We start from the raw sequence: 17,922 nt of genomic DNA on the forward strand, positions 1-17,922 counted from the left end.
AGAGAGAGAGAGAGAGAGAGAGAGAGAGAGAGAGAGAGAGAGAGTTTGACAGTAAATGGAGCGACAGCTCCCTCTTCTGGTCTGACCATAGAGCTCTCTGTAGAGAACCTTGCTACGGCGTTGCTAAGAGAATTTAAGCCACTCTTTGATTGGCTACTCCCTTCACTTTCAGCCAATCAGCACTGCTTTTGTAGCGAGGTGTCTTCCAGTAGAGAAGCGTCTAGATACGAGTAGTCTGCAAACAACCAGCCTTTTGACTAGCATATTTTGTATTATTTATATTATTTTATGTTAAGTTATGTTATGTTAACGTTTTTGACTGACAGAAAGCTTGGTAAACAAGTTTAGCTGTTAGCCTCAACTGGAAGAATACCGAAGCTGGCAGGAGAAAACTTATTTTCCACCATGTTCAAGTTCACCTTCGGCAGGGAGAAAGACAAAGAATTTGTAAGTTTTGCGTCGTTTTATAATAATGTAGCGTAATGTAGCCTTACGGCTGCTAGTACTGTGTAACTGACTGTAAGTGAGCCATAACCTCCACTCAAGCAGTAACGACTAGTGTGAAACAAAAAATATGTTATATTTTCATAAAAGCATTAACCCCACGCTTCATACTACTTATTATGATGTACAGTATAAATTTAGTCGGCCTAACACGGTGGGTAACCTGAGTTGAAGTGACTTTATCTTCCACTACGTGTTGTTAGCTATGGAAAATCAGTTGACCTACAGCTGAAACCCAGGCGCTGTATGGCTACTGTAGGACTGATACTGTGTCATAGCCATAGTAGGTCCAGTAATGGTAAACAGTGTTTATCCAACAGAAATACTCAGGCTGGTGGCTGTGCAGTTCAGTGTTTGGTATCTACTGCATGTTAACTTGTTGTCAAGTTGATACCTGTAGATTCTGTACTTGATTTGGTTGCTGCCGTCGTAGTCCTAGCTACATTTCCCTTAACACTACGAAACCAAACTCCTTAAGTTTATCCCTGAAATGTCCTTTCTCATTACATAAACATTAATTATCCATTAAAAATAACATAGGTTTAAAAAAAAAAGTAAGGTTAGGGTTTTTAAGGGATTTATTCATGGGTTGATTCACAGAGACAGTAGTACTTCAGGGATTTTTTACATTAAATTAGAAGGTAAGGAATCAAAAATTAAGGGGTGTTTAAGCTGTTTTGATGGGGGTCTCCTCCATTAATAACTCCCTTAATTAATTTTAGGGGATTTTGCATCAGTTAAGGGGTGAATTCATGTAAATTTAAGGTTTATTTTAAGGGATTGCAGGTTTGTAGAGGCTGCTCTGGGTTAGGGTTGTTTAGACAACTAGAATAACTTCATGTACTAACTAAACTCCTTCTCAACCACCGTCATAAGATCAGCATTGTGTGTGTGTTCATGTGTTACGTGTTAATGTGAGGTGAACCTTCTCCCTAACATTCCTCTGTGTGTATTGTGTAGAGGCATATAGCTCATGGTTTGATCCCCGCTGCCTCCATTGCCCCCAAGCCAGCTGTTCCTCGTACCCCACCCCCCCGCAGCCCAAACCCCTCACCTGAGAGACCCAGGTACCTAACGCTCTCCCATCACATAACCTCCAACATCCACTCCTTGAACTGTGTTTCCTCTGGAACTCATTTGTAGCAGTGGTAGCTGGAGCTAATTTGTGATTTTTGATGGAAATTGAACTGAATTACCATGTTTGGTTAATTTCACATTATCTCTAATAGTAGCAGAAAGCGTATTGCTGGGCTTGTCCACCACTGCTGAATGAATGTAGAGGAAACACAGCTTCTTCTTCTTTTCCTCCTTCTCTCTTACAATGCAGCGGATTTCCAGGGCAACGTATTGGGCAACTGTGATCGTTATTGTTAAATCACACAGGAACATCTTCATACCATGCTAAAGTGGCAACTCATCAATGAAATGTGATATAAAAGTTGAATTCTGTTCCCCACTATAAAAGCATTGGCTGTCATTGTCACAGCAGTGCAGCTGTTATGCTCACTTTTGCTGATTTATTCACCAATAGTCCTCATCATACTCATACTCATATAGTGGGAAAGGTTTTTCCATTTTTTATTTAAGTTTACTTAAAATTTCTTGGCACCAACACTGCCAGGGTTAAGCTGCCTACACGTCCACCAGCAAAATTATTGGAATTATGTCATAAATAGTATTTACCTATTGTGCCTATGTTATAAGCAGTATCTGTCTCTCCTCATTTTAGTTGCATCTTTCCATCTACAGATCAGCCTTAGCAGCGGCCATCTTGTCTTCTTCGCTGACTGGGCAGACGTGGGCCATCCCTCCTGCCCGGGTGAGGTCTTTCTCTGAGAGCGACCGATCGCAGTCCTTCATATCTGAACCAAACATCAGCACAGCACTTTACAACCGGTAAACCACCTCTGGAAAACAGCCATGGTCAGAGTATCACATCAAATAGACATGTGGAAAGGGATTTCAAATATGAGCGGTGACTGTAAATGGGAAGCTGACCCGTTTTTGTTCTGGTCTCATTGGTACCTGTGTCCCAGCACTACAAGTCATCTACCGGTAATCTAGTATTGAGTCTTGAGATCTGAGTTTTTCCAAGAACAAGTGAAGAAATCTTCCCATTTGGTGAAATAATTTTGCTAGTTTCAAGAGTTTTCTTTAAATAGTTTACATTTTGACATGCAAGATTAAACTAACTATATAACTAAGTAGACCAATACATTCATGCTGAACTGAATGTCCTACTGGCCTACAGCTGGTAAAACACTGAGATTTAGGCCCTTATTTATTTCTTCTAGTAATTGGACATTCTGATGTAGCATCAGCAGTCAATATGAATTTCACTATGGCTTAGGAGGATTTACGAAGGCAGCTGGTCTCAGATCAGCTCTCCTCTACTGTTATTCTGAGATACTACATCCTTACCTTGTCCAGAGACAGATGGTCAGAGGAGTTGTCTAGCCGGCCTCATCTGCCCTCTGCTGACCACTCTGAGGAGGAGTTGGAAGATAAAGAAGAGGAGGAGGAGAAGGAGGAGGAGGAGAATGTCTACCAAACTCTGGACAAATGGGGGAATTGTCCAATCACAGAGCCCGTCTATGCCTTGCCATTAAAACCTAAGGTGGGATTCTAGAGAAAGATCTTAGACAGTTTTTATGATGTTTCTAAAAGGTTGTATGGTTGCTGCGATACCAGTGTGATCCATAGGGAGGCTCTCTGCAGTCATATTTGTATTCAGAATAAAGGGACTGGATGTCTATTGAGGCTCATGTACTCCAGAGGAGAGGTGGTCTGACTGAAAATGTCTGCGACCACTGTTGACCCTGTAATCATTTGTCCCACAACACTATCAGCACTGTCAGAGAAAATGTTACATTAAAGTAAAATCTCTCATCTCCCTAATTTTTAGAGTTAATGTGTATCCAAAGAAGAAAACTTTTTTTTCTTTTAAATATACTGTATATATATATATATATATATATATATATATATATATATATGTATATTTTTGCATTCTCGACTACAGTCATTTATAGGCCTAAGCAGGTTGTCTTTGGTCTTTTTGATTTTTGTCGTTTGTGTGCTTTTGTCACCAGCTTAGCCTTGATGTTGGGAATTATTCAAAATTTTGAAGGTGCAAATGATATACTTGGGTTTGATACTGTAAGTTGTTATATTTGTCTGCTTCACAGTCAAAACAGGTGGCAAGCTTGAAACTACCACTAAGCTAGTTTTTGCTTGTCGTTTAAAAGAAGCAGTTTATTGTTTGTTACCTTGTGGTTGCCATTCTTCATCCTTCTTGCTGTTTCTTTCTTTCTTTCTTTCTTTCTTTCCTTCTTTCTTTCTTGCCTGCTTTGACTGCAGCTCGTCCTCACCCTGAACTCAGCACCGTTACTGTTACTCATTCACAATTCTTCAGTCTCATTGTCCACATATCTACAATGGCCATGAATGAAATGGGCTCTGAAATAGCCTCGCGCAAATGGAACACAAACAGTGGAGATTTGGAAATCTGTTTGAAATGAGTTACATACTGTGTGCCTGTCTGTCTCTCTTCCAGACCAGTCCACCCCAGCTGAACCAGATGTCTTTGTCTGGCAGAAGAATGCCTTCCCCAGGTAGCACCTTCTCACTGGTCCATCTCAGACCTAGCCCCATCCCCATGTCATTCTCTTCTGGTGGGACTCGTATAAGGGGACCTGGTACCCTCCCTACACTGGCAGGACGGAGTGTACTGCTGTAATTGAGTGTGTTCATAATCTGGCAGCAGCAGCAAAATCAACCCGCCCCTAAACATGGCAGATTGCTGAATGTAGTTCATAGTTAATCTACTTTAGATGGCCTATAACTTTACTCATTCTAAGAATTCTTGCCTGATTTACAGATGGTGCACCCCAATAAAACAGCAATATCAATTCATAGTATTCTGTTACATCACCACACAGCCATCTTGGTGGGAAAATAACAGGTGATTATAATGAATTAACTAGTGATTATGATCAATTGACAGCCACAGCCAATGAGCTGTGTATATGGTAAAGTTCCATATTGGTAGGAAATACATCTGCCAGCAGGAGGACTACTTCCACCCAGCCGGTACATCACCACTCAACCAGGAGCTCTTTAACAAGTGCGCCCCCTCCCTTTGTATTTGAGAGATTGTCACATCAAACTGTATGTCCAAATCTGTCAGTTTGATGCTGCCTTGATCACTGGCAAACATACATACCTCATAGAACACTTTCCTTAATTGTTAGGGCCTACTCAGTTTACATTATAAGCATTTAAGGAGAAATAAATAAAATCAATTTAGCTGAATTTCTTATCCAGAATGACTTACAATGAGTACAACAGTACAATAAACATTCCTAGATCACCAAAAATCCCAAGCAATCAAAAATAAGGAGTGCAAAGGTTCGGGCCTTAGGGCCTTACAATATTCCTGTGACAATAGAAGTATCATGTAAGAGCAAAGTGCTGGGATAAGAAATAGAATAGGAGCTAAGGAGAGAGATAGAAGGGAATTAGCCAAGAAGATGCAGTTCTTATTCACTTCCTATGCCAGCTCCTTAACAGCTACAGTCTTGCACTATGAGAGCTAGATGGAAAGCCTCTTTACCAACTGTTATCTCAGAGTAACACATTCAAGCTAGAGGTTTTTTTTTTGATTGACAGCACTTTAACTCCACTGTTGTTCAGAGGCAAAATCAGAGGAGGCAATTAAAAGCAGATACATCATTTCTGTAATACTTGCCTAACCCTAACCCATAATTTGCCATTCCACTAGTGTTTAGCAGTTAGTCTAGCAATTTATCAGTATAAGCAAAGATGAACGCAAGCAGAATCAGGCTTTTCTTTACAATGCTTTGTCCTTGTAGCATTAGCTTTGGACAATATGTCCAGACTGTCGTAGTCACAGATGGGTCACAAAGCATGGTGTGATCATCTCAAGGAATGTATGCAATCACTGTATGCAGTTTATTGTGAAATGGGCTCATTAAATGACGCCAGCAGACCACTGTAACCCTCGCTGTGATAGTTTCTTCATAGTGCAAGTCTCTTAGTCATTTAGTGATGGTATGATGTTGTTCCTCTTCTCCCAGATTTCACAGAGGAAACCAGCGCCCGGTCTCCTAAAGCCAGCCGTGATTCCTCTAAGAAGAAAGCCTCAATCAGGGAGAGCTCTGGGAGTTGGAAAGAAGTGTCGAGTAGGTGGAGGTTCCTACATAGCCTGCTGTCAATCTGCCTTTCCTTTTGTCATCTTGTATTCTCTCTGTTGCTGAATACCTGGTAATAACTTGATTTGTGGAGAGTGAACTGCTCATATATATGGTAGGACTACATATTGGAGCAGAGCGGAGTAAAATGACTAGTCTGTGTATTATCATACTTTTTGGCGTAAGCTGTCTCCAGTGGTCTTACCAGATAAGAACTCACAAAGAAACAGTTCAATATGAGTGTCAGCCGAGACTACGACCGGACCTTATTTCCTGTGGTTGGTCTGTGTTGCCTTGTCACCACAAGTGAGCTGCACCTCAGTCCACTTGGAAGAGGACTGAGACCCATGATTTCAGGGGGTCTTGATGTGATTGTTTGGTGCACACCTGAGTTCAAATGGCATCGTTCCTAAACGAACCAAACTTAAGGAGTAAACGCTCCAGGGTTCGGATGAATCGGACCAAACCAAACCAAGGCTAGGTGCGCCCTATATATCAGTCTACATATAGACAGAAGGCTACACATATCAGTCTACATATAGACAGAAGACTACACATATCAGTCTACATATAGACAGAAGACTACACATATCAGTCTACATATAGACAGAAGACTACACATATCAGTCTACATATAGACAGAAGACTACACATATCAGTCTACATATAGACAGAAGACTACACATATCAGTCTACATATAGACAGAAGACTACACATATCAGTCTACATATAGACAGCAGACTATACATATCAGTCTACATATAGACAGAAGACTACACATATCAGTCTACATATAGACAGAAGACTACACATATCAGTCTACATATAGACAGCAGACTATACATATCAGTCTACATATAGACAGTAGACTATGCATAGTATCATTCTACAAATAGACAGTAGACTACACATACAGTATCAGTCTACATACCATTGGTCTCTCATCTTTTATTTTACCTTCTTCCTTCCTCTCTTTATTTGCTCTTGTGGTTGTGTCCCTTGTGTGTGTGTTTTTATGTGTGTCTGTGTGCTGTGTTTTGCTGTGTTGTCCATCCCTGTCCAAACCTGTTCCACACCGTTCCATGCTGCACTCAGGATTGGGTAGGTTATTTAAAAAATGTATTCCACTAGAACATAACATAATCCAAGGAATTACCCAAACTCAGTAATGTATTCTGATTACTTTCAGTTACTTTCAAAGTACTCTGCCATATCTGAGGTATAAGGGTACAGATAAGAAAAAGTTGGACATTACAAAGTTCAGAAAATGTATTTCAGGTGCCACATTTTATAAAGCCATAGAACACCTGACACTATTTAAATGGCCCTCTGACATTCTACTCTGAGAAATAGCTGTCATTTTTTTTTATTTTGTGTAATGTAACAGAATACAATAACATTTTTTGTTTTCAGAATATGTAATGACATTTCAAGTATTTTGTTACCTACCCAATCCTGGTCGTAACCTACCCACTTAAACCACTCCACCTACCCACCCATTTCAACCACCTTACCTACCTGAACCACCCCAGCCACCAACTCGCCCACCTCAGCCATCCAACCCAACCCACCCTCCCTACCCAACCCACCCTCCCCAACCATCCCACACCCTCCCAACCACCCTAAATACCTCACCCACCCCACCCAATCCGCCAACCCAAACCACCCCACCCTCCTGTCCGCAGAGGCCAGTGAGGCCTACAGGGAGGTGCACAAGGAGGTGCAGAAGGAGGTGCAGAAGGAGGTGGTGTGGGCCCTGACGGAGCATAACACAAGGCTGGCAGAGGAACGCAGGCTCCTGGAGGAGAGACTGCAGCGTCTGGAGCAGGAGCTGAGCCACAGCCAGGCCTCCTCCAGCAGGAGGCCCTCTGCAGGTGGAGTGGAGGAGACACTGTGAGGCAGTTAAAGAAGGAGAGACAGAGAAAAGAGAAGAAAATGAAGGGAAGAAGAAAGAGAGTGGGGGAAGGGAAGGGATGAAGGAAAGACGAGGAGGAGAATGAAGGAGGGAGTCACAGCAGAAAGATATGCAGGGAGGGGTGGATGGAAGGAGGGAAGGAGAGAATCTGGAGAGAGTGCAGCAGCTGGACATCTCAGACTCCAGCACCTCCTCAGAAGGATGAGGGAGGAGGAGAGGGAGGAAGAAATGAGAGAGATGAAAGAGGAAAAAAGAAAATAATAAAAAAGAGGAAGGAAAAATTGGCAGTCCATATGCGTGGCAGGTAGGCTAGGGTGGTTAGACTTTGACCTCCTGTGGGGCAGGAGAAGGCAGCATGGAAAAGCTGTGGGGATCCACCTCCAGCCTCTGCTACTGATTCAGTATACTGTTTTAGTATGCTTTTTTAATCCTCCCAAGTGGAAATTCTGTTTTCCTTCCTCTGGTTGGGGTACAGGGTCAGCCAGCTAATGGAGCAGGTAGAGGTTAAGTACCTTGCTCAAGTACACTTCGGCAGGTATGGCCACATGGGGGATCCAGCCATGTTAGAGGATGACCTCACTAACCACAAGGCCATGCTGCCATTGACTTCTTGTCCTCTTCTAGTTTAGATTTTACCAGTCTTCTGTGCCTTCGCATCCTTTTCAGAAGATCTCTATAGATACCTATTGTTCTGTGGTCACATGAATATTGTCAGTCCTGACCTTGGTACTCCTTATTTTTGGTTCACTGTAATTTTTGGTGATCTAGGAATGAAAGTTTATTGTACTGTTGACTTCATTGTAAGTTGTTCTGGATAAGAGCATCAGTTTAACGCCTTAATATGCAGTCTAAATATTTATACATACTTACTGACCTTTTGCTCTGTCCTGCAGGCGTCCAGGCAGAGCTACAGACACTGAGGCAACAAGCTCAGGAGCTGGTGGATGAAAACGACGGCCTGAAACTGACAGTTCACCACTTGAATGTGGAGCTGAGCCGCTACCAGGCCCAGTTCAGACCACTCTCCAAACATGAGGTATGACAGGCTACTGGATGACATGTTCTAAGTTTAGACAACACATTTAAGATTTTTTCAGGACCTGTAGAAACCCAGCAGAAACCCTAAAATACTACTTTGGCCAAAATCATTCAGGCTATGCACAGGCCCTGAAAAAGTCTTAAAATGTCTTAAATCATGTTATCTTCAATTTATCATTTAATTTTAGAGGTCTTTAAAAATGTGGGTGTTTGGCTTGCTGTTTTTCCAGGGAGAAATCAGCCCAGTCACGTACACCTACTGTATATGTTGATAGGTCTACAGTTCTCATTTTCAAATTTACACACAAAATTGTAATAAATGATGGTACCTTTTAAAAGACAGTAGGTAACTTAAGTCTGTGATTGACTAAATGAAAAGACACTTTTACAGTTAACATAGTGTTTTTTTCTTTTTCAACAAAGGATATTATATGGATATAATATTTTCTCTCTATCTCTTTTTCTTCCCAATACATATCTCCAGTACAGTTTGTATTTCCCCCCTCCAGGTACAATGTGTACCTCTAACAGATAATACTAATGTATGGTGGAAGACTGAAAACCCTCCCCACAGATTAGACCTGTCCTTTGTTCTCCTGAGTTTTGATCCAAAATTTGACTTCTACAAAATAGTGCCATCATGAAAGTAGAATTCATTCAGGAAAAATATTTTAGTGATTAGTTAGTAGTAGACCTTTGAATGCTAACATTTTTAGGATCATTAAAACTTTTTGGCAACACTTTTATTCCAGTGTATTAACCTGTATATTAACCTATCAGACCACATCCACCTGATTGCTGCCCGAGAGCCAGTCAGGTTTGGCTCAGCTGGTACTCCTGCAGCTGTTCGAACACAGCTCGGCTGGACGCACCAGGATCTGGATGGTCTCACTCAGCCGAGACAAAGTAATGCCTCTTCACCACTTTCCAACCATCTCCGGATGATGTCTATCATCATGTTGAGAAGCTATGGCAGCTCGACGTCCTACTTTACAGGAGTGAGAAGCTGATCACGTGGTCCCATCAGGATCAGGAAGCTATTGTCACTCTTGAGACAAGAACCAAGCTTGTCCTGACTGAAGGCAACCTGCATTACGTTACACCCCTCCTGCGTGCAAAGGGAGCACCTCTACTGAGGGCCAGAAAGGAAGTTGCCATGTCACAACTCAAGGGCACCGGGAACCGACTGGTAAGAGATCAGGGGAAGGCCCAGATTTACAATCAAGAGATACAGAAACTGGTGGACCCACTTCTTGCCTCTGGAGGGTTCGAAATCTACCCGGGCCAAGGTCATTGTACAGCAGCTCTGGTCCAAGAAACATGAACTGCCTGACCTCGCAGCCATCACCCTACCAAAAGCCTACTTCCCTGCACCACTCTCTGAAGAAGGCACATCTTATGACCTGCATATCTGTAACCATTCGAATCCAGCCCAGCATCCCATCGTGCTGGATCCTCAGTCACCAAACTACTCATCCAGGACACAGACCATCATCTTTTTCATTCAGGACCAGACCTTGTCTTTGCAGAGCTGCGCCGGCAATACTGGATTCTGAGTGGTAGGCCATGAAGAAACATCAGAGGAGCTGCACAGATTGCCAAAGGTGGAAAGCAGAGCCACGTGTTCCTCTAATGGCAGAGCTACCTCCATCACGTCTCCGCCTATATATCAGCCGCCTTTCTTCTCCACTGGAGTGGACTGCTTTGGACCACTCACTGGACACACTAATCCTCCCAACGCTCCACACTTCGGTGGTGCTTGGGAAGCTCATCAGGAGTATAGATCAACTGGACTGGACTGCTGAGGTCACAATCAAAGGCAAACCATACTGTACATGAGGCCTGTGGCCAGGTTGATTCAGTTGCCAGCCATTCCAGATGATGACAGCTCAGCTGTGACACCCCGACATTGACATTAACATCTTAGCCAGCTAATCTGGGGGCTGCTGTGAAGAATTCCCTGTGACTCTCTCCTCCCTTTCCGATTTTACAATCTTTATAAGCTGCTTGGATGCACAGGGCACATATAACACACACCCCGGGAGATTGCTGCGTATGGAGGAAGAGGTTGCCGCATCTGAGAGCCTTGATACGGATTGATCCTCGGTTTGACTAATGAAAAAGACATTGAAAAAATACTGTCCACACAGTGCGCTGATCCCATGAACTAATTTACTATCAACTTAATGTGACATTTTGAGCCATAGTGCTCTTCTTATGATGTTCAGGTCACAGGCACACATGGTTCCCTACATGCATGGGCATAAAAATACTGTGTGCAGCACCCCTGGAGTAGTTTGGGGTTCAGTGCGTTGATGAAGAGCACTTTAGCAGCAGTTGGGTTCTACTCTATCTGCTCTGTTCACCAACAGGAGAGGTTTTAGTCTGTCTAGTCTGTACGGTATTCTATTCATCACCTCTCCCTCCAGTCTAAGGACCTGATGACACGGAAGCGTGTTGCTTGGAGTGCACTGCTTGAAATCCACTGTATTTGCATCTGATGCTTTCCTATTCAGTGCAACTCGCCTTGCACAGTCCAAGCTGTTTTTAGGCACATCACCTAAAAAAAATTCTAATATTTTCAACTTTTGGTCTAAAGCCATACAGCAGCGTCACTCGTTAATGTCACATTTTGGTTGCTTAGCCAATCAGATAAAAGAAGAGGCGCGTTGTAAATGTTTTCACTATCAATAAATTCCGGTTCAGTTATTTAAATATGGCATGGAGAAGGTTATTTTAGCAGTCTATGAATTTGATGAACTATGTAATTTGAAGAGCAAATTTTATCACAATACTATGAAGCAGGAGCATGCCTGGAAGTGCGTGAGTGGCATTATGGGATTACCAGGTGACCAATTTATACGTTCATATTTGTTAAAATATAAATTAGCTTACTAGCCAGCTAGAAACCACTATGTGACGTGTGTGTGTGTCTCTTTTCAGTCACCTAGCAACAGGGCAATGCACCTTGGTGTGATCGGGGTTTCTCCATGTGCCACTCCACAGAACAGTGTGTTCCAAGCAACACACAACGCGCTTCAGTGTGATCGGGCCCTAATTTAATCGGCTCAGTATCAGTAACACATTCTATGTTAGCACTGAGAAATAATTTGTTCTTCTTAACTTAAGTCTTTTACAATAGAAATCCCTCTTTGATCCAGAGCTCAGTTGGGTGAGGGAAGGTCTGTCTGTCTGTCTGTCCAGTCTGTCTGTTTTGTTGTTTAAAGGACTCTGGTTTTCATATCCCAGATGAAGAGCAGGTCTGGGGTATTTAATCATGGCCACCTCATACTGTCTTCACACCAGGATCTCCTGCTCTCATTACCGGGAGGATTACCTAATATACCCTTTTCCAAGCTTATTTAACCCTCATGGAAGTATAGTAATACATTTATTTTCATGCTGCAAAATTTGAATAATTTTCATATGTTTCATTGTTTGATTTCCTTTGCCACTTCTTTGTTATGTCCATAACATTGGAGGAGACTGGGATCAATGACTGGCTGCCATATCAACACTGGCTAATTAAAACTATACTCTCTCTCTCTCTCCCTCTCTCTCTCTCTCTCTCTCTCTCTCTCTCTCTCTCAGAGCTCCAGAATCAACAGCCTACCAATGAAAGGATCTCCCCCTCCCTGGCTGGTCAGTGGTTTATTATGGCTGGACAGTAGTTTAACATATTAGTCGGTAGTTTAATTAGGCTGGTGAGTAGTTTAATATGACTACTTGGTAGTTTAGTTTGACTTAGAAACACATTCCTTGGATATTACATACATATATATACATATATATCAATTTTCATATTTACCTGCCATTGTATTTGAACAAACAGTGAGTGTCCTGCCTTGCATAGACCATACATGGGTATGGTGTGATTGTTGCAATGTTGTGGCTAATTTGGAACAATGTTGTTTGTCCTTTTCTGTAGCTGGACATGAAATACTTATCTCCTCTGCTGCTGGCCTATGAGGACAGGATGAACGAAAAAGATGCTCTGCTGCAGGCTGCTGAGGTAGAGTGTGTGTGTGTGTGTTTGTGTGTGTGTTTCTACTTACTATCCACTGAACCATCTGTGGAGTTGAAGGATTCTCCAAGGTAATATTATATGGGCTGTTTTCTCTGTCGGTCGCATCTATCGCATGTGGAGGGAGAGAGACAGAGAGAAAGAGAGACGGTTTTATGCGTTCTTCAGCGCATTGTCCACCGTTACGCAGGGAGTTTCCTTTCACATCTGCAACATGTTCTGCAGGGAAAAGTGGATAGGCTTCTGGTGTAGGCCTCTTGTTCTGTCCGGGTTCTGCTCGCTCTGCTCTTTTAGCAGGGGAATTTCCTTTCACATCTGCAGTTTCTCTTCAGGGAAGAGAGGATATTCACTCTGTTTTGGACCAGACAGGACAGTACAGGCCTTGGGCCGGTCTGCGTGTTTCTCTGCTCCTTAGAAGAAGAAGGGACGCCTGTCCCGCAGGAAATAAGACAGAAGAAGAATAATGCAATCAGTTTTATGGTAGGTGTTTTCAAAAATGACTGGCAACCTATCAGGGCACTGTTGTGGATGCTCAGGGGATTCAACAACAGGAAACACTTATGTGCGTCTCAGTGTCAAAAGCGAAACAGGAACCTGTCATTTTACAAAGGGAACTGTAGTTTTCAAGATGGCTGAGGGTAGGGTACCTACAACAGAGACACAAGCAGCTAACAGCCGATCAGAGCAGTTAAATGTGCAGTCTTTAAGGCAGTACTTGGGAGGACATCATTCTATCAGAATTAGTGATGAAGTGGCACAGGGAAGAATGGAGGTCTGTCTTTCATCATCACTATGAAATATCTGTTTGGCTCTGGCATATAAGTAAGTCTGCTTTACAGGTAAGCAATCATCACCCCTGAACTCCTGCCTACTCAGTCATGAGTGTAGTACAAACCCCTTGAATACTAAACACCCTGACCAACCCTACTGGAACCAATGTAAGACCTTCAGATTACGCAACAGAATGTTCTGACATTCAATAAAGAATCTCAAGGAACCGTTTTGAGGGTTTATTTAAAGAGGCCTTAAAGGTGTACCTGGGTATGAATCAGTGTGAGGCCCAAATGTATTTTATGTAAGGGATAATGCCCGACGAGGTGTCCATTATCAGGAATTAATGGACGATGAGGAGGCCAGAACCAGCGGAGGACGGTTGCCTCCGCGGAGTCCATTAATTCCAGATAATGGACACCTCGAAGGGCATTATCCCACTTATACCATGGTCACTTGCCAAAGAAAAAAAAATGAAGCCCATTAATTTATATTGTCATGCATTTTGTAATCAAAATCTAGTTTTTCACAAGCCATTACTCAGTTTCCCTGGTAACACCTGACTGACTTTTGACTAATACTTGGAACAATCATTACCATCCCATAAGGTTCTTATGCGATGGAAACGTTGTTCACTATTCCAGTAAATAGGAGAAACCTTAGATACGACTTGGCAACGGGAGATATTTCTAGTCCGCTCAGCTCATAGAACCCTAGAAAGCTAACGTTATGCTAGCAAGATTCAAAGTCAATAACATTGCGTACGGTTGACAAACAGTAAATATAATTTGACAGTATGTTTAACAACAAGACTAGCTAGCTATCCAGCCATGTCATTGTCCCCAAATCAATATCAAGATTTTCACGAACAAATGATAGGCCATGTGTACTGTCGGCCACAGCCAATAAATTGTAAACGGAGGCTGTGAGTGCATCCCTGTTGCTATGGTTACTCATTTTAGATACAGGCTGATAGTACGTAGCCAGCGCTATTAATTTAGAACGGTGAACAGACAGTTTCACTGGAACTACTTAGTAGGTGTCCATTATCAGGAATTAATGGACACCCTGCAGCCAATCAGCATCGAGTATTCACCCAGACCATGGTATAAAGTGAACTAACCCCCTTCAGAGGGGCTAGGACTCACCCTTTAATGAAATAAATGCACAATACAAAGGTTACAAAGCACAATGAATATAAAAGCCCTTCCCTAGGTCTGCTATCCTAGTACAGTACAAGAATATAAAAGAAAACTTACATACAATGGTTTTCTCTTGAAAGGTCTCTCGTAAAAATGTCTTCAAAAGCTAAAAAAACATATTCTCTAGCAAAAGCTCTTCACATGCACACAAAAAAAGCCTAAAAAAGCAGTAAGGTCCCCCTCCAAACCCTCTCCCCTTTCTTTATACCATTCTCTAGATTGAACCCAGAGGTTTCTCTTTTTCTTATCTTCGTGCCCCTGCCTTACAGACGGCCTAAAGATTACTCTGTTCCTCTGCCTGACCTTGTGGGTCACATACACACAATTGCATCATATTTCTTTTTTTTTGTAGCCAGCAAAAAGTGGCTGACATGATTTTTATCTATCTTAAACATGTTGCAATGAAGCCTATGCAGGTCCTTACTAATGCTAGTTTTATCATAACATATTACACAACTCTTGGTTACATACATTATATTTCTGCATACTTAAAGAGTAACTAAACCCCAAACCCAAAACTTTGGTGAAGCCTGACACCTATGAAAAGTAGAGTACTGATCTGGTGGTGTGACATCACCTGGCACCAAAGACCAGCCAATAGCAGAAGGCCAGTTCAATACCCTACTTTTCACCATTAGATGTCAGGCTTCACCACAAATTTGGGTTGGGGGTTTGGTTACTCTTTAATAGAAGCAATAACAGTCATAGTCACAACAGTCAATAGCTTCATATTTCCCAATGTTCACAACCAGGGCTTGAAATTAACTTCTTTGATCACCAGCCAATATGGCTACTAGATTTTAAAGTTACCAGCCAATCAGAATTTCCACTAGCCAAAATGTTTTTCTTGAAATAAACCAGGTTATGAGTGCCACTGGGCTAATTTAAGCATAAGTATTAGTAAAAATAAAAGATATAGCATAATAAATCTATCAATTACAGTATTTCACTGATATTCATAAATTGCGTTGATTTCAATTTGTGTGGATTTCATCGATACGAGGCTCTTAACGGCGACACTGTCCTCCAAAACACCTGTCTTGGCCTGCTTGATTGTCAAGCTCTGGAGGTCGCTCTTCGCAGTTTTCGTGGTCTTTGACACTCATGACCGGTTGCCATTTGCCATCTGCTCTCGGCAGAGGGAGGGAGCTGTGTGTGGGAAGCGCTGTGATCATCAGACCTCTCTGGATGACAAGCAAGTAGAGAAAACCGGCATCAGCCGTACCAATTTATTGCCAAATGCTTTGGGATTCAACACATTAACATTGCTTCCCATGGTCAGAAAAAGTCGCCAGATTTGTCGCTAGTCGCTTTTGAGAAATAAAGTCGCCAGGGGGGTCTGAAAAGTCGCCAAGTTGGCAACACTGCTTTGTATACTCGCGGTCTCGCGCAATCGATTCTACCACACATGCTTGGATGTAGCCAGTGGTTATATTACACGTCACGACATAGCGTTCATGGGAAATGTAGGGATTAGGACTAGGAGGATTGTTTATGCAGCCTGCTTCAAATAGATGCAGTGATATTTAGAGCTTGGTTCATCACCAGCCAAATTGGCTAGTAACTTTACAATGTTACCCACCACAGTAAATTTTTACCTGCATTTGGCGGGTGTTATTGTTATTGGGTGTTGTTTCAAGCCCTGTTCACAACCCTTCATAACTTTCAGTTGGCACAACAGTTAATTCAGCCAATTGGTTCTATGTCGTCAACCTGGCCTTTGTTGCTTTTGCACACACTTTGCTTGAAGAATTTGTTGCGCTTTCTGTCTTTTGCTTTTCTCCATACATTTCTTGCATGGTTTTTCCCTTTAGTTGGACCTATCAGGCTTTGCTCTGGAGGGTTCAGTGTGCGCTACCCATTTTGGGTCGCCTGAACCTCGGGTGTGTTAAGATTTGTTCAATTTTTGATTTGTGTTAGTAGCAGATCCGGTTAGTATCACAAAGCTTATGCTGAAACATGTTAGTCTGATGTATGGTATAAATGATTGAAGTATTGTCCTATATTTTGGATTGCTGCCATTGTCATGGTTTTCATGGATTTGTTGGAAGCCAGGTGGGTATTTTAGAATGACACTTTTCCTGTATTACTGTGTGTCCCTGTCTGCTTGCCGTAGGAGGAGGTGAAGAAGTTGCGTGTTCGTCTGGAGGAGGTGATCAGAGAGAATGAGAGACTCCATGATGAAATAGCAAAGACTGGAGGCGTCAGCCAGAAGGATTGGTGAGAGGAACTACACTGTGTGTGTTTGTGTTTATGTGTGTCCATGTGTGTTTCTGACTCTCTCTCTCTGTTGGTGATTCACTGTCATCCACCTCCAGTGTCCCTCAGATATTCAGGTTTATGGAAAATGCGTCATCTGCCCTTCAACACTGTCAGCACTTACCTGGCTGTCACCCCTTATCCTCCTATTGTAGTGAAAATTAAACATACCCTTTATGCTATTCTGTACTGCTGCTTGACCGGGCCCGTCTCTGGGTCTGTTCAGTCATCTCCACGCCTTCTGCTCTTATTTCTTTCCCTAGCACTTCTCTATCATCCATGATCATTTTAGCTTCTAATGTTGCTGATGTACGAATTTGAGCACTCATTGTAAGTTGCTGTGATTAGTCAGATAAGTGTAAATGCTTTTGTTTCTCTAAGGCAATGCCAACAATGTGAAGATATTGGTTCTATTAGTCATACACAGTATATCTTTGACGTTAATTAAATTTGCATAAAAAGCAAGTGAAGATTGTCATTCAACCGGCTGCTCTCAGTCCAAGACCACCTACACACCTTTCACTGTCTCTTGTTTTCATACTTCATTCTTTACATGCTTCTCTCTTTGTCTCTTCCCTGCCATAGCCTCCCTTCTCCTCCATTCATATCTTTCTTTTTCTACTTTCATCTCCTGATTGATCAAAATAAGATATTGTTATAGTGACAGTAGTGCCCATGGGAGGGGTAACTGTCTCATGTCATCCTTTGTTGACAGATGTTAGTTTGGCTCTCATAGTTACGTACAAGTGTCTTGGTAGTGTGAATGTGATATTCCTTCATTATCTGGGGCCAGTAACCATCTGTATGCATAATACTGCAATATCTACAACTATACCGAAGGTGGAAGTTCTCCAAACTGCATGTTCATTATTTACTGATTTAAGACCTTGTCTTCTTATAATTAAAGTTCTAAAGCTGCCAGAGTTACATATTTTTCTGAGTTGATTTCTGCTAATCAGCACAACCCCAGGCTCTTATTCCACAAAATTGTTGTG

General features: G+C 42.2%; 1 protein-coding gene across 1 annotated transcript in view; it reads left to right on the forward strand.

The window, feature by feature from the left end:
• The first annotated feature begins 332 nt into the window (after positions 1 to 332).
• The window catches only part of cep89 (centrosomal protein 89), a 101,335-nt gene continuing 83,745 nt past the window's right edge, over positions 333 to 17,922 (forward strand). Inside the window, exons 1-13 of the mRNA XM_078284295.1 lie at positions 333 to 447; positions 1,465 to 1,571; positions 2,254 to 2,400; positions 2,935 to 3,121; positions 4,061 to 4,202; positions 5,604 to 5,708; positions 6,814 to 6,883; positions 7,132 to 7,136; positions 7,251 to 7,592; positions 8,527 to 8,669; positions 12,263 to 12,313; positions 12,600 to 12,683; positions 16,785 to 16,888. Of these exons, the coding sequence (XP_078140421.1) occupies positions 406 to 447; positions 1,465 to 1,571; positions 2,254 to 2,400; positions 2,935 to 3,121; positions 4,061 to 4,202; positions 5,604 to 5,708; positions 6,814 to 6,883; positions 7,132 to 7,136; positions 7,251 to 7,592; positions 8,527 to 8,669; positions 12,263 to 12,313; positions 12,600 to 12,683; positions 16,785 to 16,888 (1,529 nt within the window). The 5' untranslated portion in view covers positions 333 to 405. The remainder of the gene's footprint in view (positions 448 to 1,464; positions 1,572 to 2,253; positions 2,401 to 2,934; positions 3,122 to 4,060; positions 4,203 to 5,603; positions 5,709 to 6,813; positions 6,884 to 7,131; positions 7,137 to 7,250; positions 7,593 to 8,526; positions 8,670 to 12,262; positions 12,314 to 12,599; positions 12,684 to 16,784; positions 16,889 to 17,922) is intronic.

The sequence above is a fragment of the Centroberyx gerrardi genome, chromosome 1, assembly GCF_048128805.1.
Source record: "Centroberyx gerrardi isolate f3 chromosome 1, fCenGer3.hap1.cur.20231027, whole genome shotgun sequence".
Classification (NCBI taxonomy): Eukaryota; Metazoa; Chordata; class Actinopteri; order Beryciformes; family Berycidae; genus Centroberyx; species Centroberyx gerrardi.